At 42.4% G+C, this 23,766-nt stretch overlaps 1 protein-coding gene across 1 annotated transcript in view; it reads left to right on the forward strand.

Annotated features, from left to right (window-relative positions):
- Positions 1–6,015: 6,015 nt before the first annotated feature.
- The window catches only part of JAM2 (junctional adhesion molecule 2), a 38,653-nt gene continuing 20,902 nt past the window's right edge, over positions 6,016–23,766 (forward strand). The window contains exon 1 of the mRNA XM_075712898.1: positions 6,016–6,070. Within this exon, the coding sequence (XP_075569013.1) occupies positions 6,016–6,070 (55 nt within the window). The remainder of the gene's footprint in view (positions 6,071–23,766) is intronic.

Genomic DNA, 23,766 nt, shown 5'->3' on the forward strand with positions numbered 1-23,766 from the left:
GGCACAGCAGCACTCAGTGGCGGCGTGACTTTGTTCAGGCCACGATAGTCTGCCTTTAGTCTCCACTCTCCATAAGACTTTCACACTGGCCATATGGGACTGTTAAAGGGTGAGCGAGTCTTGCTGATCACTCCTTGGCTCTCCAGTCAACTAATCAGGGTGGGATGATGAATTATGGATGGGAATCAGGGAGTCTCGGTTGGTGCAATATTGCCGCTGGTGCACCATTGTGGTACCAATCGGCTCCTGTTGTTCTTTGACCATCAGCAACCCCACAATTGAAGGGTCCTCTGAGAGAATAGGCAAGGTGGACAACTCTTTAATTTCCTCCGTCTCCAAGGCAGCTATACCAAAAGCTCACCGGTACCCTTTTGGGTCTTTGAAATACTCTTTCCTGAGGTAGTCTATGCCAAGGATGCATGGAGCCTCTGGGCCAGTCACAATGGGGTGCTTCTGCCACTCATTCCCAGTTAGGCTCACTTCAGCCTCCGATACGCTTAGCTGTTGGGATCCCCCTGTCACTCCGGAAATACAGATGGGTTCTGCCCTTCTGTAGTTTGATGGCATTAGGGTACACTGTGCACCGGTGTCCACTAGAACCTTATATTCCTGTGGGTCTGATGTGCCAGGCCATCGAATCCACACAGCCAAAACCAGGACAATAGCACATTGATCAATGATTTTCAGAAACAAGGTTTGTGACACAGAGCATGAAATACGTATTTTGGTGATTAAGCTAGTTAATTAAATGGAATCTGGTTTAGCAGTTTTACAAAATAGATTTCCATGAACTTGTCCCATTTCCGTGTCCAGAATCACACCAGAACAGTCACTCCATAGCTATATGCTCCAGTCTTCAGCACTTACTAGATGTATTGAGTTTGCGTGGCAAGGTTTTGGGATCGGGGGAGCTACAGGGGTGGCTTCTATGAGAAGCTGCTAGAAGCGTCCCCTATGTCCAACTGAGCCAATGCCAGGCAGCTCCAAGGCGGACCTGCTGCTGGCCAAGGCTGAGCCAGTCAGCAACAGTGGTAGCGCCTCTGTGATGACGTATTTAAGAAGGGGGGGAAAAGAACCAATGGGACACAAACTGCAGCTGGAGTGAGGAGTGAGAATATGTGAGAGGAACAACTCTGTAGAGACCAAGGTCAGTGAAGAAGGAGGGGGAGGAGGTGCTCCAGGCACCAGAGCAGAGATTCCCCTGCAGCCCCTGGTGAAGACCATGGTGAGGCAGCTGTGCCCCTGCACCCATGGAGGTTAACGAGGGAGCAGATATCCACCTGCAGCCCGGGGAGGACCCCACACTGGAGCAGGTGGATGTCCCCAAAGGAGGCTGTGACCCCATGGGAAGCCCGCACTGGAGCAGGCTCCTGGCAGGACCTGTGGACCCATGGAGAGAGAAGAGCCCATGCTGGAGCAGGTTTGCTGGCAGGACTTGTGACCCTGTGGGGGACCCACGCTGGAGCAGTCTGATCCTGAAGGACTGCACCCCATGGAAGGGACCCACGCTGGAGCAGTTTGTGAAGAACTGCAGCCTGTGGGAAGGACCCACATTGGAGAAGTTCATGGAGGACTGTCTCCTGTGGGAGGGACCCCACGCTGGAGCAGGGGAAGAGTGTGAGGAGTCTTCCCCTGAGGAGGAAGGAGCGGCAGAGACAATGTGTGATGAACTGACCGCAACCCCCATTCCCTGTCCCCCTGCGCCGCTCACAGGGGAGGAGATAGAGAAAATCAGGAGTGAAGTTGAGCCCGGGAAGAAGGGAGGGGTTGGGGGAAGGTGTTTTAAGATTTGGTTTTATTTCTCATTACCCTACTCAGTTTTGATTGGCAATAAATTAAACTGATTTTCCCCAAGTTGAGTCTGTTTTGCCTGTGACAGTAGTTGCTGAGTAATCTCTCCCTGTCCTTATGTCAATTCACGAGCTTTTTGTTATATTTTCTCTCCCCTGTCCAGTTGAGAAGGGGCGTGGGCTCTTGCGTCCAGTTGAGAGTGGTTTTGGTGGGCACTTGGCATCCAGCCAGGGTCAACCCACCACACAAACATATGTGACAACAATTTGGTGTGCTTGGAAAAAAGATGTGTACAGAGATTTACCCACAGGCTATGACATCAAGTCTCAAATGGCATCTCTGACCACCTCAAACACAACATTCCTCTTTTAGAAATATGAAAAAATCTGTTTCTTCTTTACATATGGAAGAATATTCAAACATGTCTTCGTGATCAAAACCTAAACAATGTAAATTTCAATAACAAATCAGCCCTCCAACTCTCCATATAAATAAACATATATGCACAGGAGTGCTTTTTTCTCTTTCTCTTACTTTCTCCCTCAGTGGCTCCAGATCCTAAATCTTCCCCTCTGCTCCTCTCATCATAACCAGGCACAGTTATCAGCAACCTTGCTGGGCTACCTGCTATTATAGATCAGCTAAAAGACACCAAAAAGTTTAAAGACACTGAACTCAGGAAAGCACAGCAAGAAAAGGGAAAAGTGGTGCAGAATGGTAAACTTCGATGCTTTCACTCTGCAAACAAGAGATGAGCTACTGGCAGATCATCACACATCCAAACTACCTGCTCACCAACACAATAAAAAATATGCATTTGCTCACATGAAACTAGGGTTACACTAGCTGACCTACTTAAATTCAACGAGTGAACTGGGGATATGTCAGGTTTATGCCTGATGGGATATACTAGGGAAGCATTGGCTTTCATTAAACTCTTTATTTTTTTAATGGTGGTGCAAGGATGAACATTCATTAGCTGTCTTCTAGTTTGGTATGTGTAAGCCATGATGGATGACTGATTACATAGGAATTAACATCTTACTCTTCTAAATGTTAATTAAACAGCTAGTTCTCTTCTTGTAGCACACTACTTTTCCCCCTATCCTATGCATGTTTTTGAGAAGAGGAATCATAATCATCTTCCTCTCTTACCTATCTGTAACGTGCTCGAGTATTTACATTGCAACACCTTTGTAACCAGATTTAGCAGTCCTAATTTGGTGTACTGTTTTTTTTATATACCCCAAAATTATTCTAGAAATCAGCATGTAAGGTGCGAAAAGTAAATCTAGGGTGATTTGGTTTTGTTCTTGCAGCAAAATAAAACCTGAGTGGAGAAATCACATCAAGGAATATTTTATTAATATAGATTAATTTCTCTGTATTCATTTTTATCATCCTGTAGCTAAGAAAAATGAAATGCTCCCAAAGTGAAGAGTCAGAGTTTTGGCTTATACTGTTCCACAGAATTTTTGCAACTTATTTTTCAAAACTGTTTTTGCACAGAGCTCTTTAACAGAGTGATGGTACCATAATAAAAGAGGTAAACTTGTACTGTTAGAGCAGATCATCATCAGCACTCTGCATTTGCAACAGAAAGTTTCATTAAAAGGAGAAAGAATTCCATTGCAATATAAGGATGCAGATTTATCTAAAATATCACCTAATGAAATGAGGGTAATCTTTTGGTTTATGAATTATTGAGAACATTAAGAAGCAGCCAAGTCTTGAAATCATGTTGCACTTCCACACAATTATTAAAGGCTTTTCTACACAAAGAACTTGACTAGAATAGTTATTACAAAATGAGAGCTATTCTTGACTGGCGTCTTGTGTGCAGATGTTAATTATAGACTATTTTTGTTATTCTAAAAAAAAGTCTCTGTGGAAAGCTCTCCAGGAATAACTGTTAAACTGAGTATCTCGAACAAATTCTTCCACGTTGGGCTCTATGTGCTGTTTAATGAAAATATTTTTGCTACGTTTAACTTTAAAAGGTTAAAAATATGGATAGCAGTCTTGTATTCTTCTAACAAAGTACTTACAGTATTTTTAAGAATACCATTGTTCAGCAAAGTACATACAGAAAAAGCAGATACATTAAATGAACTACATGCATTACAACCAATTTTCCAATAATTCTGTAAACACATTCAGAATACTCTCATTTAGTTGCTGGTGTTTCCTGCAATTGTATAAAGCAAGCAGAGAAACCGTGATCTAGTCGTTGCTGAAATAAAAGAGAGGAATGTAAAAAAACTGTGAAAATAGTGTGGAACTGTACTAGAAAAAGTCAGAGAAATGCTGGGGAGACAACCCTGTATACTGTATTTGCTTCACTTGCAAGAGAAACAAACTGTGAACAGAAAAAAACAAAAGGAATTTGACCTCATACTTATATAAACCCTACGCATTTAAGTGGATTTACTGTGGTGTAAGAGTCATGTTAATGAAATCCAAATTAAACCCTATATGTGAGTCTATGTATTTGGGCAATTAGAACTGAATGTTTACTGTGGAGGAAAGACTACTGTGCTAGCGTAAACTTCATCCCATCATCTAATGGGATACCTTCTCCTCACGATTCATCTCTTCATTCCCCTCATCGATTCATTGGCATTAGGTCAGCTTTAGTAGTCATCCTATGAGCTATCCCTTAATTTAATTCCATACTGCCATTCCTTAACATTCCCCACCTCTACACCTTTTCCACCAGGCTCCTCCCATATATTTAAATTTTATATCAACAAGATGTGTCTATCACCATATGGCTTTAAAGAGTAAAGCAGTCCTGCTGAAATCAGTGAAACCTAGTATGTGCTTAAAGTTACGATGAGCTAGGCCACACAAAATAAAGAACTTTTCTGTTGCCTATGGAATAGTTTTGATTTTATTAAATGCATGTCACCATTATACTGGTAGTAGACACTGGACATATATATACATATGTACATTTTTTGTAGAAGTATTACTTGTGTTCTATGTACATTTTTGCACGTGAAAAATAAGCTAAGAAGATTTTGATACGAAGAGCATCGTGGCATCCTACTTGTTTGGTCTCCATTAAAATAGCTGCTAGAGATTTTATTTATAAATAATCAATCCTCATTTTGCTACAGCCTAACAAAATTAGCCAACGCTGCTGTTCTGATGATCAAAGAAATGCTTACGATACTTTTCTTGTTATAGAACCGTATCGCATCAGTAGTAATATATTTTTAGGATGTCATTAGAAACTACTCATATGCACTATTAGGTGTCACAATGAGTAATTTTCCTTGATTCATAAATTTCAAGGGCCATTACACCTCCTGTATGTTTAATCGAGAATCTCCTAGACTGGTATAAGCTCTGAAGACAGAGAGGCCCCGAAGGTCACCGGGAGGCCCATCCGCTGCCGCGTACCGGCCGCGCCCTGCGCTAGGTGGGATTTTGTCCAGCCCAGCCCAGCCCAGCTGTACCGGCGCAAGGAGTCACTGCGCCCTCGCCTGAAGTCTGCAACTTAAAACGCCGCCTCATCGTCACGTTGCTCTCTTTTCACCCGGAACATCTCAATTTTTGTGTCGTGATTTCAGCCTGTTATTCCTACTTCCACCCCGGGTGGGTTTGGCTTCGGGAAACGTACCACCAAGGACTACGGGCTTGGCTAAGAAGTTTAAGCTTTTCGTACTGAAAGCTTATTCCGTCGCAACAACTGTCCTCAAGACCTCGCAGTTTTAAAAGAAAGAAAGAGTGCGGAGGGCAGAGCTGCTGAGCACGCACCACCGCAGCCCCGGGATGCGCGGGGGCACCCCCCGGCCCCGTGGCGAGGCGGCGGCGGCGGCGGCGAGCGATGCGCCCGGGGCCGGCGCGGTGCTGCCGCGGCCCCCGGCTGCGGGGCACGGCGGGGCACGGCAGGGCACGGCAGGGCAGGGCGGGCGGCGGCGCAGCACAGCCCCGCAGCCCGCCGCGGCTCCCTGCGGGGCGGGGAGGAGGCGCCGCCGCGGACATCTTAAAAAAGTTTTGGGGTGGCGGCGGCGCGGGCGTTGCGCCCCGGCTGCCGCACCTGCTTGGCGGCAGCCTCCCCGCGCGGCCCCGGCCCGCCAGGCGCCGCCCCGCTCCCCCGGGCCCAGGCGAGGCCGGGCCGGGCCGCCCCCCCCCCGGCCGCGCCTCACGCCCCGCCGGCCTCTCCCGGCGGTTATTAACCGCTGCCGCCGGCGGGGAGCGGCCGTTGCCGGGAAGATGGCGAGCCGCAGCCTCCGCCTGCTGCTCCTCGGTTACTTGGGGGTCCTGAGCTGTAAGTGGCCGCGTCCCTTCCCCGCGGAGCAGGCGTGGGGGCTGCCGCGTACCGCTCCCTCTCGGAGCGCCCCGGGCTCGCCGGCCCGCGGGGCGGACGGTCCCCCCGAAGCGTGCGTGTCTGTCCGTGGGTGTCGAACGGGGAGGGCTCGGCCCGGGGGCGCCCGGCCCCGGCCCCTTCCCTGCCGCGCCCCGCTGCCCGCCGAGAGCCGGGGCTGCCCGGCCCGGGGGGCCTCCGGGCAGGGCGAGGGGAGCCGCGGCGGGGTGGCCTTTGCCGTCCCTCGCCCCCGGAGCGAGAGGAGCCAAGCCGCGTCTCCCACAGCGAAGTAAAAGCGGACGCGTCCTTCGCGGCAGCCGGGGGAGTGCGCGCTGATGGTTTCCATGTGTCTCTTGTTTTCACGCACATGTAACCTGTTTAAGCCGGGCCTGTTTCGGCGCAAGCCGGTGGCTTTCTGCGGTGATGCAAACTTTAGGATGCAGGCTGTGCAGTTTTGCTTTTCTGATGGCCTTTACAAGATGAGTGAGCAAGTGACGGGAGCGCGTTTTCTGTTGCCAGCACTGGATGCTGCAGCTCCAGAACAAACTTACGTTTCCAATGCTTTTGTGGTCCTATTGTCTAACTCATTAAAAATAAAAGGGAGGGAGGGGGGCGTAGGAGACCCTAAAACAAGCTGACAGAAGCTGCCCCACCCAGAAAGCACATGGAAATAAGAGAAAAAAAACCCAGATCGTGTGGCCACATACCTGCAAAGAAGCAGTGAATTAACATCCAGTGTTCACAGTGCCAGTCGGGTGATAAGGCTGTCGCTTTCAGGTCGCGTCTTACTGTGCTCCTGTTGTATGCTTCTGTGTCTTGCTGGTATTTTAGGGAAAGAGGCTGTACATGGAAATAATGTTTTGAAAAGAATTACGTAGCACAGTCTTGCAATGAAGTGACCACCTGGGACCAGCCTGGGACAGGTTCTCAATCCATTGTGGATGTGGGATATCCACGGTGCCGATGCTGGGTATGTTTTGTAGTTTACCTTTCATTCTTTCTCACCTAATAGAAACTTGTGTGAGTGGAGACTCCTTTTTTGCAAAGGAGGGATGAGTCCTGTCAAGGAGAGACTTTAAGCGGTGTGTGTCTGTTAGGTCTTTGGTTTGGTGGCGGGTTTTGTTTTCCTCTCTCTTTGCTTCTGCGAAACATTACGGCAATTTTGGCCTGTTAGATGGGCAGCTAGTGCAGACTTTCTCTTTCATATAATAAACAATAATAAAAATTATTTTCTTTGATTTTTTTTTATTTGTTTGTTGTTAACTGCATGGGTATATCTGAGCATATGAGGCTGCTGTGGTTTTTTTGGTGACAGATTTCAGTGTCTTCCAGCTGCTCAGCTTTCTGGTTAGTTGTGTCTGTTGGCAGTGCTGGCTTTGACCAGTGAGGAAATGATAGAGGGTTGTTTGGAAGCAGTACAGTGGATCAAAGTCTGGTGCCTACGTTATTGTCAGATGTGCATTTTTTTTTACTCTTCCTGTCCCAATTCCCAAGAAACACCAGGTGGGGAGAAAGTTTACCAGTAAGGTGCTGATAAGAAGCCTTCGCATGAAGAAAGTGACTGTAGGTGGGTGTGCAAATGCTGATTGTTTGTGTGAGCCAGAGGAAGCCCAGGCAGAAATCCAGGCAATCAGGAGTCTGCTGCTGTTCCTGTGGCTGGAGTATGTTCTCATTAACAATAAAATGGAGTAATACCGACGTCCAAGTCAGACGTATGGGCTGAGTGGTCTGTTACGTAGGACTGGGGCCCAACATGCCATGGAGATAGTGGGGAGTGGGCAGAAGCTAATGACGGAAAGAAAGTAGTGGTTGATCCCTGACGCTTATGAACATCACATTGTGGAGTAGGTCTAGAGAACTTGCTTGGTACTTTAGCTGCAGAAATGAAGAGCTCTGTAAGTTGGTCAAAGGAAGTCAGCGTAGCCAAGAACAACGCTGAGATAGATGAGGTTTGGATTGCTTTTCAGTGAGAACCTACTAAGAAATATTAATCACCCACAGAAATAGTGGTTTCTCTGAGTTAAAACTTCTCTTTCACCTTTAATTAGGGGAAAGTAAGGGAATTGGAGGTCTTCAATCATATTGTCTGTCAGCATGAGCTCCTGAAACTGATGTTACCTGAAAGTCTTAAAAGGTGCCACAGAGTAAGACTTGTGACCTCTGTTGGCAAGACAGAAAATGTACAGAAATGATTGTTATTAATCATCACGGCTACTCTGGAGGAGATAGTATGTACTGATGAACTGGCCTTTCTGTGAAGCTTCTAGGTGTGATTTTTCTTGCATTAGTGTACATTAGGAATTAAACTTAAGCTGGTGATGCTGGAAGCAAAAATCCAGTACAGTGTGTCTGTGTGAGGACAACGCAGAGGCAATAAATAGTAGTCTTACATAAACATTTGATGGAGCTCACTGGGGTAGTTTGATTGAGCAATAAATAAGAGGAGGGTTGGTTTGTTTGTGTATTTTTTGCTTTAAAACAAACACTCCTTAGTGCTCAGGAATCCTTCAGCCAGATGCAGAGGTGCTAGACGAAAAAAGCCGTTTGTGTCTTCTCCCCCCCAACCCACGACAAGAAATCGTAAAGCATGACTGCATCGGCTGTAGGAATTGACAGTGGAAGTCTTTACACTATGCTTTCCTGTACAACTGATGTACTCAAAATTGAGCATATTGTCAACCCTCAGTCTTCTGTTGAACCTTGTTCGTTTGCTGGATTAACTTGGTAGGGACTTACTCCGATTTCTAAATCAAAGTCCATATTCAGGTGAGATGGAATTTCTTAAATTTGTAAGACTGCATACTTCTCTAGTAATATCTGTAGAACATAATGCTATAAACCAGACTACCTATTTTTTGGAGGGGGAGTGGGGGGAAGAGACATCAAAGGAAGGTTCTTCCTCTTGCTGTTTCAGTTGAGAAGCAGTATTTCTTTGCTGTAGACCCCTGGTGGTCTACAAACCTGCACAGACTCTTAGACACTATAACATAGGCTGTGAGGTGACAGTAAGCTGCTTAACTATAAACAAACAAATGAAAAGTAACTACAGAAAAGCAATGCATGTTTCTAATGTTCAGCCTAACTTTTTTTTGTTTATGACTCTGGTGACACTGCACAAGATACCTGAATGCTTCTAAAACGGATAAAAATTGAGGGCTTGATTGCAAGACGTTCCTGTCTAAAAGGGAGACATGGTCCTCTCTTAGTTTATGTTACAGTCTTCGGAATTTCACCCTCTTGGTCAGGTCCTCAGGGCTCAGAAGAAACTTTAGCTGTGAGTTATTGGCATGTCTCTCAGAACTCATGGCCTTTGCTGCATTTGAGCAAGTCACGCTATTTCCCTTAAATCTAGGCATGCTACTTGGAAGGGGCTCTCTAGTTCTGAGAGGCCTCAGCCACAAGCAGTGGTGTTCTGTGGTAAGGGCTCTGTCTCCTCTCTCCCTCCAGCAGAGAAGAGGCACAGAGAGCGGGTCCCTAGCTGGCCCTGTGGTATCCTTAGTTCAGGGTACTGGCCCCACAGCCTGCTATTGGATGTGCAAAATAAAAAATGAGGGTGACTGTCTTTCTTCACTGCATATAGGAAATGTACTTGGAAATGTCACGTCAAGACGATCGCAGTTCCTCTTGTTTTCTTCTGTTTAAGGTGGATGTATGAAGTGGAGGACTTGCTTTTGCTGTCACTTGGCCTCTGAGGTCCTGTTTTCTCAGCTTTAGCATTGCAACAATTCTCTGTTCAGGTCATAGGACATGTATTTCTGGTAATTGTGAATACCATAGGGCATCTGGCATTAATAATGAGAGTTAAAACTACCACTGTGATTAGCAGATCTCATTGAGCCTGGATGAAGTCTTCTCATTGGCTATTTAACTGAATTACACAAAGATACTTTTGCGATTGTTTCCTGTATTATACCTGTATTTCCTACTGCAGACTGTTTTGGCAGCAAAACTGTAGCTGCCAGGTTCTGCTGCAGAAACTGGCTGACGACATCACAAATTATTAGGTAAGAACTCACAAGTAGTTGAACTTTGACTTCACTTTCTCTCTTTAGCTGACTGACTTAACAAAACATGTGGGATCATCTTTCATGACCTAGAGCTACCAAACTTGTCTGTGTCCACTGACTAACCCCAAATGTTACTTGGAGGGGTGTGCAGACCTCTTTTAAAGAAGTGAGCTAAAAATGTTAGAGAAGGCTTTTACCCTTCCTCAGAGGGTGCCCCAAGTGCTTTACCTTCTTCTCAAGTGCTGGTGGTCACGAGAGAAGTCCTCTTCTTAAGTATGGGAGAATCTTCTTGTACAACTGATATTAAAAAAAATCCAGCTTTCTCATAATTTCACATGAGTAGATAATGATATTTCTTCACTGAAGATAGGCAGTGACATGCATGTGAATCTTCTGCAGTAGCAGTAAGCAAGCTTCCCTTTTTGCAGGTGGTGTAGGTTTGGGGTTGTCACTGCTTTTGGAGGGGCAGAAACAACTGGTAATTTAGTTCTGAAACTGGGATTTAAAAGTTTACCTATGGTATGATCTACTTCAGAGTCTATCAACACTCAAAATGTCATCTTTCTGTTGGAGCACTTCTGAAGACAGTCTGTTTATCATCGGTTCCCTGCAGCTGGCAATCCCTTTTAGGAATACTTTTCTCAAAGTAAGGCTTAGTGTTGTACTTTCTCTTAGTAATGCTAAAGGTGACTCCAGTGTAAAGGAAGATTACTAAGAAATGTTCACACAGCCAGAAGTGTCCACATCACAATATAAATATCTTGTATATCAAAACAATTGAAGCACAAGGTAGACATTTGTATTTGTCCTTGCAGGCTATTTGCCAGGGCCATATGGAATGGCTAAATTAAGGTTCCCTTGAAGTTATACAATGACATCAAACAACAACAAAAAATGCTTAAAACAGTGTCCCTGTGGAAGTATACAATGAACTATCTTATTGCTGTTTTTTCTTGTTTGGCTGGTTGGGTTTTTTTCTTCCACTGTGATAACTTTGTGGCACTATTGCATATATGTGGGAAAAACGGATGGTTTACAAGTTCTTACATTCCAGTTTAGTGGCTAATTTACAATGGGGTGAGCATTTCAATGGAAACTGAGGGAAATGTTATGTGGAAGCTGAAAGGCAATTCATTTACCAGTAATTAATTCTACTCCAGTTAGCTCACCTTCCTCCCTCTTCCTCACCGCCCCCTTCCCCCTCCCCCCAATTTTGTGAAGCTAGCTTTGTTACAGTTTTACTTTCTGGCATATCTTTTCCTATCCTGAGTACTTTTCAAAGAGCTAGGAGTTTCAACAAAACATTTCTGCAGAAAAGCCTGTCATGTCTTCCTCAAAGTGTTGTATGTGATTGTGCTGTAATTCCACCACAGGAAGCTTAAAGCAAATATTATGGTGTCTTGTAATCAAGACAAATGATTTGTTTCCTTCATCTAAATACTGGGTTTTTTAGGGAAATTAATACGTATTTCAAAGACTGAAACAGCAAATGAGGCTGGAGGAGCATTTGGATGATTGCCAGTGCTTGTGGTTACCTGTATTTCCAAAGCCACTTTTTTTCTGGAGGGCTCCAATGAGTTTTGTCACCTCTATGCTCACAGTATATCATTGAGCACTTGAGTGCTTATATAAAATTTCTTAAACCAGGCAGAAGGTGACCTTGGCAGCTGAACATCTGGTCCCGTTCACTTGTCAGTTTCTAACATGCACTGGGAGGTGAAGGAGCTTTTGGAGAAGGAAGAAGGGGAAAATAGCCATTTCTGAACAACAGCAAGTAATACAACTGTGGTAGTTGTTGAACCACTAGTAAGTCTGTAACCCCTCCTGGTTACTAGGAATTAAAGCAGGCATTCAGTTTCTCTCAAAGGTTAGTTGCAAGGGAAAACATGATTGAAAAATCTGGTAATAAGCCTTTTTGAATGCTTGCTTTTTACAAGTTCAGAACTTAGCAGTTTTTGGTAAGAGATGGGAAGATCAAACTTGCATTGAAATAGCTACAACTTGATCCTGGCTGTTTAAAAAAGTAAGAAATTATCAGAGCTGGAAAGAACAGGTATGACGTTTCAATAGATATATTTACATAGCTTTTGTTTGGATTAACTTCTTAAGGGTTGGACACCTTCAAGCTGGTCCAAACCACTAGATCAGACTCAAAGGGAAACAAAATATATTATCATCTGGATGGAAAGTGATGTATTATAGGGTTGTTTTGGTACCAGATAATGTTAACAATAGGGGCTATATTTGCTGTTCACAAAGTGCTAGCATAGTACTTGGAAGTAATGATGGAACATGCATTCTTTAGAAGTGACCTTTGCTCATATTGTAAAGAAACAAAAATGATCATGTATTGTATCTCAGCCTGCAGAAAGCACCCAGTATCAACTGGGAGAAATTCTTGGGGCTGGTATGCTAAGGACTTCTGTATGTCGGCTAGAGCTGGGTTAGAGTTGGAGAAGTGTTTGTGCTTGGCATATTTGTAAACACATGAGGAAATGATATGCAGAAAACCAAAGTTTGAATACATATTATGCGAGTTAGACAGCAGTTTACCACTTGAATGTATAGACAGTACTTATCTCTGGGAGGCCCTGCTTCATAACTGAAGCCTTCTAGTAGCTGTACTGGCAAAAATAAGTAAAAACGCGTAATCTGGAATGATATCTGTAGAATGCATGGGTGTGTTTAGGTGCATGTTATGGCTAGCTTTTGTGCTCCAGTACCCTTTCTGTTTCTCTAAAATGGTCTTAAAAAGTAAATACTGGTTCTTTGCCCTTTGACTATTGGGCCACCTAAACTGATTTTCTACCCATCCTCCAGTCTTTAAGCTAGTCAACCACAAAGGTGAGAAATTCTCTCTTAAACTCCTGGCTTGTTGTTTGTGGCTCTTGTTTTATGTACCCTTGTGCCAGATTGGCTGGGATTTTGGGGAGTGTGACAGTGCTTTGATGCAGCTTTGACACCGTTCAAACTGCTGGTGGTAAGCACTTCTGAAACTGGAATTCAGGCAAGCTGTCCGATGTATTTAATAACGAAGGGCTATACTTCTGTATTTGAGGAGGCTGTTTGCCTGCCTAAATGCAGAAAAATCTGAGAGGGCACAGCGGCTGGGGATGAGAAGTAGGGGCTCTGGTGTGCCAAGACCCGTGGAGGACTGCTGGCTGGGAGCCCCTGCAGCTCTGGCTTGAGGCGTTGCTCAGCGATGTGGCCTGGGGCGTTCTGAGCCACCATTTTCATGCTACAGAGCTTTGCTGGGTCCAGTTGACTGGTGTTAAGGTGTTGAGCTTGCTTGAGAGCCTGAACATTTTTAAAATGTAGACTGGGAGAAAGTCAGGCCCAGCTGAGAATAAAACACTTAGCTGACCCACGCTATATGAAAGGTGTGTGCGCTAATTAAGTTAACTCTTAAGTTGTACAAATTAATTCTAAACAGAAATATAAGCTTTCTGTAATAACTGTGACATGATTGAAGACTCTTGAATTGCTGCTGCTGAATTAAACAAATTTTAACGTTGTGTCTTGCCAATTAAGATTTATATGTCAAGATATGGAAAAGAGTATAAATTTTAGTAACTTCTAACACATATATGCGTATATTTCATTGCTTGAGACTTAGATTATAACTAGTCAGTGACTTTTATACTGCACATAAACAACTCCAGCTTGTTTCAGATTATTAATTATTCCTAACTGTAGGAATAATTAAATAGAGGAGGATTATCTCTAAAACCAAAGTAGTAGAATATCAACGGAAGACATCACTGGTATCTGCTTAGCACTGTTCAGAAACAAAAATAGGTGACAAATGTTGCTGGGTTGAGTTCTTTTGTTGTGTGTTGTTGGTTTGTTAGTGGTTTTTTTGTGTCTCTGTCCATCCTCCCTGCTTTTCTTAAAAGCACAAACATGTATCACAGGGTTCTCCTTGGAAGGTGGGGAAGGGGTGTGTCTTTTTTTTTTTTGTCTTTTTTTTTTTCTTTCTCCTTTAATGTTCACATAAAGTCCAATTAAAAGATCATTAATAGCAATGCTTAGATGTTGGAAGAGTTTGTGCAGAAAAGGTCTTTATCCTCTGAGAATACTTAGTAGCTTTCCGTTTTAAATGTCAGTAAATATTTTCATGTGAAAGGTAAATGTTTTATTTTTAGTCAGTATTTGAGTATTCTTTGTGTCTTGCAATGAATGCTACTGTTGCCTTCTGTTCACTAACATAATGGTCTTCCCTGGTGTAATGTGATTCACTGATACACAAGAATGTCATAATCATTTGAGAGGCTCCTGAAAGGAAAATCAGTATTTCAATACCAGAATAAAGCAATACAGCATCTGAAAATGTAAAAGAGAGGGAGGGTTGGGACAGCCAGGTAGTAGTAAGGGCTCATAAGATTTTTAAGATGATGCTGTTGTAGTATTGGAGTGACTAGTAAAGCAAACAAATTCAGACACTCCAGATTAACTGGTAACATCAAAGTTGGTGCCTGGGAGAGGAGGTAGACAGAAGTAAGCAGATGCGTCCGTAGTGGAATTAGGGTTAGACATCAAGAAGCAACCCATTGGGCTGCGTCAGTGTATGGTTTTGCTACTTGCCATAAGTCTAAGAGGCCTTCACATAATTCCATTTGTAAGTCAATTGCTTTTTTTTTTTTTTTTTTTTCCCTTTCCTAAATAAGACCTACATCCTGAACGTCAGCTAGTGTTTTTTGAATAAAGTGATACGGAAGTCTTCTGAAATGTATTGAGCATAAAAAGTAAAAGCGATTCTTCTCTTACTACGCGTTCAGTTTAAGTGTTGCTGAAATGATGGCTCAGGGGTACTTCCAGAAGTTAATGTACTTAGAGCACTTGTCTTCAGACCTTCCAATAAATAATGTTCAAGGGGATAAAAGTTGTCTGGGGAAGCTGTTTATCAACAGGGAATCAGCACCATATGTAGAGATACTAACTAAAAAACTGTTTTCGGCTCTACTTTTCCCCTGTCGCTGCATACTCTATTTCTTATTTCATTTATGTTCCAGTTGTATCTCTAGCTGAGCCCTCAAGACTGTACACACAGAGTTGCTGTTCACTTTCTAGCTAGGTTCAAATTCTTAGCCCCCTTTTTTAGGGGGGAGAAGGGTGGGAAAACAGTGCTACAAAGGGTTTGCCCAGTTGCCAGAGTGCAGTGGCTTTCTAACATAAATAGCTGTTGGGAGAATGCACTGATTTTTGTGAGGGAAGAATGAAGTGATGTCCCTCTATAAGCATTTAAACTTATTTAAAGTTTATTCAAAGCTTTTGAAAGCTATGTAAACACAGAAGGAGGGTGGGGGTGGCCACTTCTTATATGTACAGACTTTCAGGTGCAGAACATTTTTCTTGAGTTAAAGCAAACTTTGGCTTCTATGGAACATCAAAGCTGCACAGAAGATTTTTTCTTACCTTTTTAAGCTAGTCTTCAGTCCAACAAAAGAAGTCACAGAAAACTTATATTTTCTTATGAAAATGTCATAAAACTTTAAGACAGATACTTTGTGTTCTAGTAAAATAATAGAACCTAAAAGAATAGAATATCTATATAACAAAATCTACTAAACCCAAAAGATTGTTTTACAGTTCACTTTGGAAAGCTGGGAATAAGTCAGTATTTAGGATCAGCCTAGCATTTGATAAACTCTGAAAACAACTGGTTTTAACTTCATCTGATTTTTTTGGTGGGGCAAAGTTGAACTTGGAACTTATTGGCATCTTTAACAATGGATTGTATACGTCAGTGTACACTTTCCCTGCCCCCAAAGCAAAAAAGCCACTTGGAGGTAGAACAGGATGGGCAAGCTACAGACCTGCTGTTTGTTAACTGAAACGATGCTGTACCTATGGATTCCAGCAGAAGTTAGATGTTACGAGCAGTTAACGAAATATTGGGAAGGGGTAAGGAGGAATTTGCCCTTCTTGTGAAGCTGAATTAGCTCACATTACATGAATACAAAGAGAAGGAGAGGGATAAATCATAACTAGAGAGAATATCAATTGAACTAACAGTGTAGCTTGTGTGTCCAATATGTACATAAAGAAGTTGACTGGAGTCCTAGTAACCCTGTTTACAGGTGTACGATTTAAAATAGTTTGTCCAATATAGATATGCTAGTAACTTAAACATCTTCAGTTCTGGGGTGGGACTAATCGTCTGAAAACTAGAAAGTTATGTACTGCATCATGTTGCTGTTATGGCTGCAATCCTGCACCTATATGCTGCATTTGAGTCCCTTATAATTTTATGAGCCCTGCTGAAATCTTGTACGTACAAATGTGGTATGAAATCGGATTATTTTAGATTGTCAATTGTGGTGACTGAAGGGTAGACAGTCCACGTTCTTTAGCTGCCTCTGCCTTGGGATGGGAAACATGCTGGGTGGACACGGAAGTATCCAAGGAAGCTCCTGTGGCTAAATGTGGCAAGGGACTTAGTTAAGAAGTCAGACTTGGCTATGAAGAGTTGCATATCTGTAAGCTCTGAAGTGGATACTCTTTCCCGTGAAAGAGTAATTAATTTTTTCCTGTAAGGAACCTGTTCCTTATCTGCCCTAAAACAATACCTGGCACTCGTAAACATAAACCATAAAAGCTTATGGGCTTATTTTACAAAGGCACTTCCAGCAGAACTGTTGAACTTTTACTTAGTTGGTGATGAGTTCCTCTCCTAGAAGAGAAATGCTGGTAGCACTCTATTATTCAACAAGCCATCTGGTTCCCTTTCTTGATTTCTTGACCACTCATAGCTCTGCTGATGCTAGCTCTGTACCATCCAGCCACATTGCAAGAAGCTCAGCCCTGCAACAACAGAGGGAAAAATATGTAGAATCATAGAATGCTTTGGGTTGGAAGGGACCTTTAGAGGTCATCTAGCCCAATGCCCCTGCAGTGAGCAGGGACAGCTTTAACTACATCAGGTTGCTCAGAGTGCCGTCCAACCTGACCTTGAATTTTTCCAGGGATGGGGCCTCCACTTCCTCTCTGGGCAACCTGTTCCAGTGCTTCACCACCCTCACTGTAAAAAATTTCTTCCTTATATCCAGTCTAAATCTACCCTCCTTTAGTTTAAAACCATTACTCCTTGTCCTGTCACAACAGGCCTTGTAAATGTGTAATGTGTTAAATGTAAATGTGCCCAGATCCTCTTCATACTAAAATATATTGTTCTGTGAATTTAAAGCTGAACTCCGAAGACTTTATTTTGTGTTTGGGTTCCATGTGATCACACAGTGTTTATGCTGATGTGCGTCTGCCTGTATAATCTGTTTGCCAGCATAGTCCTTGGCCTGTTCTTCAGTCATCTTTCTCGAAAAGAGATCCTTAAACTGAAATTAGTTGACCTGAGTTGAAGGAGCACAAGCACCTTCAAAGTGGTATTATTCAGTCTTATTTCTAAAGGAAACTTCAGTATAAGCAATAATAGTGTCACACAAGTTTCTAGAGCATCCATATCTCATGAGCAGTTGGTTATAAAGGGAATATGGGCAGAAGTAGGCAAAGCAGATGGCAAAACAGTAGTTTAAAGCAGCATATATGCCTATCTGGGAGTTGTGGTTTCATGAAATGTGTTGATCTATTGACTCTAACAAGTATTCTAGAAATGTAATACGTGGTTTTTGATGATGCTTATGTGCACTGTAAAGGATTCCAGATATAGCCATTTTAACTACCAGAATTTTAAGCGCTAAGTTGCACTTGAGAAGGTAGTGACCCAGGGGGCTGACTCCTTGATGAGATATGGTTTAGTCTTTAAAACAAAAACAAAAAAAAACAACCTAATTAAAATATTCCCAGCTCTACATGTTTCTGGTACTATTTGTGTCTCTGAACTGTGAATAGATCGACTGTTTAATTCTGACAAGATTATTTGTCTTCGATACAAATCATTCTGTCTCCTGGATTGTTTATTGGTTGTAGTTTTACAGCATTACAGAATTGCTGACATCTTTTTTCTGTTTCATTTTTGTGAGAGTGAAACAGCTGGTGCTGTCTTAGTTTAAGTACCTGCAGACAAGATCATCAAATCCTATTACATGAAGCAGCAAACCAATGAATTGTGAACGTTCGCTCACATACTGAGCTTTCCCTTCTTCTGATGCAAAGCAGCAGAGTGTTTCATTAGCAAACCTTACCCAAATATTCACGAGGATGTGGCTCCTAACACATCTTTTATGTTGAAAAGCTGTGATGATCACCAAGTGAACATTGATGCTTGATTTAAAAATATATAAAGCACAGAGTTACCCTGTTATGTTTATTCCTGTTTCCCATGTAACTTTCCATTGTTGTTCTTCTAATGTTTTCTAATCTGAATACCCATATGTTGTTTTGCTTGTGTAGCATTTAATGTGATGCAGACTGTAGTGGTTTGTTTTGGGATTTTGTTTTGTTTTGTTTTTTTACCCTCTTCATCCCCTTTAAGAAAAACTTGGCATCTATTATACTGTGACCTATTGTTCCTAGTTCTACCTTCCGGACGTTTCTTCTAATCACCCTTCTCCTTTAAGTGTGCAAAACATCTTCTGTTTGTTCTAGCTCTTCTTGATACGTATCAGCCTTAATTGAATTGAAGGAGTGGCTTCAGTCTTGTTCAAATGTGCCGGAAGGTGCTTCTATAAAATTTGATATTAAAGAAAATTATCTATTAAAGGCCTGTAGAATTAAGGCTGAATATATGCATTTGTACCGTAAACTACGATGTTGATTGAAAGTAATAGTCATCAAACGTGACTGTTATCTGCTTCTGGCAGGAAGAGACTATTGAGCAAACTTGGCAGTGTAAGAGATCATGTGTGAATGAAAATGGGATGAGCTAATTTGGCAATTGCATTTGGATTATTAGGAAGGGTTCACCACATTCTTTTGGCCAGGAGAGAAGTGGTCATCATGTTCCCAGCTCATATTAGCAAAGAATCTGGTTTGCAGTCTGGAGGAAAAAAGTTAAAAAGCCAAGTTCAGTGCTGTTTATCACTAATTGGATGCAGTCCTAAAATTCATGGTTTGAGTGAAATTTGCTCAAGTGAAACCACCACCACCACCCCCAGTTGTTGGAAACATCTCCTCAGAAATCCCAAATTCACAAAGCATTGCACAGGGCTCTTGCTGAGTATTTGTATTCAAAGAGCGTCCTACTGTTTTTGGAAAGACTCTGACTTTTTTTTTAATGGACATGCTAGCTAGAATGAAGTCACGCTATGTCCCAAAGTCAGCAAAAATTGAATGGGAGAAAGCCTGTGTAAAGCCCTTGTTAAAAACTCATCACAAGGAGTTATTCTTACATCTGTTGCATATTAGTGTAGAAGTATATTCTAGGTCAATATTGGCTTCAGAGAGAACAATTTTTTTTTTTTTTTAAAGTAATGTATTTCAGATGTATCATCCCCTTCTGTAGGCAAGATAAGGTGGCAATGCTGACTTGGCTTTGATTATTACACTTCGCTGAAAATGAGACATTTGGGTGTAGTTAGTCAAATTAGCTATCCTACCTGCTACTTAGGATCTGTTTGCAATACACCATTCTGGTTAGTTAGCTACTCCTATATCTTTAGAAGCCAGAAGTTAATACATACTCATATATACTCATCCTCTGCAGTGAAAGCATTTTGTAGAAATGCTTAGATTAATCAAAAAGGGTTTGAGAAGAACTACTGGGCAAAAACTGCTATAAACTTGAGAAGGGACTGAGGATGCACAGAAAATTGAGTTCCAGCTTAAATGAGTAAGACCAGCTATGGGAAAAGACATTCCTTTACTATAACAACGTATTTACTTACAACAATTTAAAATTGTAGCGTCTTGATGTTCTTCCTAGAGCATCTGGAAACATGACCCTACAGCAAGGGAGCTTGAATGAGTTCACTGGTTTGAATGAGCAGGGACTCCAGTTTCATACGGTGTTTACTGGAATTGTAACTAATGCTGGTTGGCAGTTTGAAAGTAAACTATATTTGTTTTCAGGCTTTTTTGGATAAGCAGTGTGTGTATTTGTAGGTATATAAATGATGCAACTTCTTGAAAGTGTTTATCCTTTTCAAATTGCTTGGGAATTCCAGCAAAAATCACTTAAGCATTGTAGGAGATTTCAGAGATCTTTATCTTCAAATTGTGGGCCAGAATGGTTGTGTGGGTTTGGGGGGGGGTTGTTTGTTTCTTCTAGTTTCCCAACCCCCCTGTGTTTCAGGGCTGATTTTATGGTTGATGTAAATCAGTCTTGACTATTGACTTCAGAGGAACATGCCAGTTTGCACTGGGTACCTAGTTTTGTTTTGTAAATTTAATAGTCACACTATGACAATTTCTCTAGGTATTTGCAAAGGCAAGTGTTTTGCTGAATTGTTACATCTAGTAATGCAACTGGAAATCTGTTTCTTCAGATCACTGCTGTAGTGTGTGATATGAGGTGGGTAGGACAGCAGTGGCAAGGAGCTTCTACTCCCATAGCCTGTTCTCGTGGTCTTTTGAAACATGATGGTACTAGACGCAAGTCAGCACCCTGATGCATCTTAAGATAAGCAACAGCTGAAGCAGCTATAGGCTTGCACTGCATTTACAAGCTGTCTTTGAGCCGCTGCTGAGTTGCCGTGGAAACCAATGTTGAGCAGAACTGGGAGAGGGCTGGAAAATAGGCTTTTTTGTGAGAGCCTGACTACTTTAAAACCCCATCCCCCGTTGTCAGAAGCTCCCTCTGAATTGCCATGGAGACAAGAGGAGTAGCAGAGTTTTGAGTCCTGTAAAAGTGTGAGCTGTAAATATTTATTTATTTGGTTAATAGCATATGCGTTCTGGATTGTCTCTGTTGGAATAAACTCTATGCTACATTGAACCTTCGCAAGCTGTGAATTCAAACCATTCCTCTCTTCTGTGTAAGTAGAAAAAGAGGAAGCAAAAAAAAAAAAACTTTGAAGGGAATTGGATTTTACATTTTGACTAGTAATTATATAAAAATTAATTATAAGTTTATTTTTTCCCAGAATTTCCCACACCATGTGATGCAGTAATATTTCAGTGTTGGGACTGCTGAAAGCACTTAGGAGGCTGTTCAGTTTATCTGGATTTGTGCTTTTGGTGTTCAGTTTCTTCAGAAAGGCTGACCTAAATAATCTCTTCCTTTCTTGTCCCATGCCACTTGATTTTTATTCCCTACTTTCTCCTCTACAAGCACTTCCAATTTTGTGTTTCCAGGTCCAACTGTCCTTGGGACTCTGCTCTGAAATGAATCATTAACATGATCTTAAACTCTTAGGACTACTACTGATAACTTTAGATAATTGGCTCTGAAAACTTCAGTCTCTTATTACTTTTACTTTGAAGATTTTTTTTTTTAACTTGAAATTTAAGAATAAAGGCACCATAAGCTGGTGTGCTTGCCTTCCAGACTGCACTAAACAGTACACACAAAGCCGAGGATTAACTCATTCTTAGGTTGGCATTATAAATGAAAAACCTCTTTGCTAGTCTGCTCTGTAGTTGAGGCATTTAACACAAGAACTTCTTTCCCCTGTGAGACGAGAGCTCCTCAGATCATCCGATACCAGCCTTTAATACAGGTAGAAATCCTGCTCTTAGTCACTTTCTGGCAAAGCTTCTCTTCCCCTGTTTAAATAACTCCTGGCTGGATGAAAATGCAGTTCTGCGTTCTGTTTCTCATGTGACTTCCATTATGAAGGCAGAGTTACTGAAGCTGATTAAAACCTACTTTCTGTAACAGATGAGGGTGAAAGATTGTTTTTATTTTTATCCTACATCTGAATAAAATAGCATCTTTTTTGTATTAGTCTTAGACCTCTGGATATGTAATAAGTAGTAAATCCAAGAAAAACTATTTGAACTTGAGCAGCTTGGCCATTTAAACTCTGTCACTGTAGCCCAAGTTTGGGTTGGTGGTGTTCCCCCTGTTCCCCCCCCCCCCCCCCCAACCCCCCCCAACCCCAACCTACTACTAGTCAGGTTTTTCTGTTTGGAGGAACCACCCTAAAGTACACTTTAGGGTGATGCCTTGCTATGTTGCCACAGAGGTCCTGCAGGCAGGATACCTTAAAACTTGACTGCTTTGTCTTACTTGAGTATCTGTAGATAGCTTTGGGTTTTTTAATTTGACTGCTTTTGCTCTTAATTTGAGATCTTTTAATAAAAAAAGGTGAAGAGAGTATCTGCTGACTTCCCAGCAAGAGACTTAATGTGTGCGTGTTATATATCTAACCAACCTACCATCTGGATGCTGGTTTTGTTACCAGCTTCAAATGTAACTCCACTCAGGAGAGCAGAGTGGAGGATTTCTCCCTTGTGCATGGCTCTGAGCCTGGGCTGGAAGGGGGGGAAAATGCCTTTGGGTTTTGGGGAAATTTTTTTGGTTTCACTGGGGGTGGGAGGAAGGTCATTTTTATGTGTGTCAGATACTCAGCTGTAGAGATGGAATTTTAATTTTGTAATAGCTGCTCTTCCAAAAGAGAAGCCAAGCGAAATACTGGATTTAGCTGTTTTCTTGCCCCGACTCTTCCCTTGCTCCAAAAACCTAGTCCGTTTCTCCACAAGTAAAAAATTTGTCAGGAGTTATGAGAGGGCTTGTATAAAAGGAGGGGAGGGAAAGCTAGCAGGTATCTATGTGCACAAATTAGGTTAATTACAAGGCTTTTCATGAGGTTATTAATAAATCTCTCTGTGGAAAAGGCACTGCCTACAACATAGAAGTTAAGCTAGCTGTGTTACTCTGCCAGTGAGCTTTTGTTCCCCCCATCCCCCTATTCTTTGAACCTTCTGAGTATCTAAAAGCCTGCTGCTTCTGCTGTGTCTCTGTCATTCCCAAGAGTCAAGACCAAGATACTGCGTTTCTAGTACTAAGGAGTGAAAATAAATAGCCATATTTTTTTCCTGATGCTTCGAACACTACCAGCGGAGATACACTAGAACAACGTCTTTGTAGTGCCAGTCCAGTGCGCTGCATCTGCTCGTATTGAGGAATAGTTTTCCTTGTAGTTGTACAGACTAAAAACTTAACTTCTTTGTTAAAAGCAGTTTCTTCAAGCCGCTAGAAGAACTTCTCTCATTTGCCTCTGATTAGGGATAGCACATGTGTACATAGCGTAGGATGCCCAGGTTTTCTTCCTTGATTAAAAACATCTGCAAGGTCTATGTCCTAATTAGCCAGTAAGAGTGTTGAAAATCTTGCCGCGTATTTCACAGCCTGTTAAGCTACTCTCAAGAGCTGTATGTGTTACCACCAGGTCTTAGAGAGTTGCAGCAGCTCCAGAGTCTGAACGACTAAAACTTGCTGTGTTTAAGTCTAGCTGTTTCCAAAACATGACAGAAGCGCTGCTGACAGCTCCCACATAAGTGAAGGGGTGGCTGAGAAGGACTTTTAAGTTCCTTTTACATTTTAGACCCCTTTAGCTGGTCAGCCAGAAAATTTGCCTTCTCTCTTAGGTTACCATCCTTTATGCAGTCACACCACACCTATTAAAATACAAACTTGCTCTCCACATCTGGGCTTAGATGGGCTTATTATTTCCACCCTGCAGCCACCCCCCACCCTTCAGACTACTCCCTTATTTGTTTTCTGTGGCTGAAGATATGCAGGGTTGGTTTTTTGTGAATCTCTGCCCAAAGTAAATCCTGTTCTATTATTATTCTTTAAGAGTCAAGAAATTTTGT

This window comes from Pelecanus crispus, chromosome 1, assembly GCF_030463565.1.
Source record: "Pelecanus crispus isolate bPelCri1 chromosome 1, bPelCri1.pri, whole genome shotgun sequence".
NCBI lineage: Eukaryota > Metazoa > Chordata > Aves > Pelecaniformes > Pelecanidae > Pelecanus > Pelecanus crispus.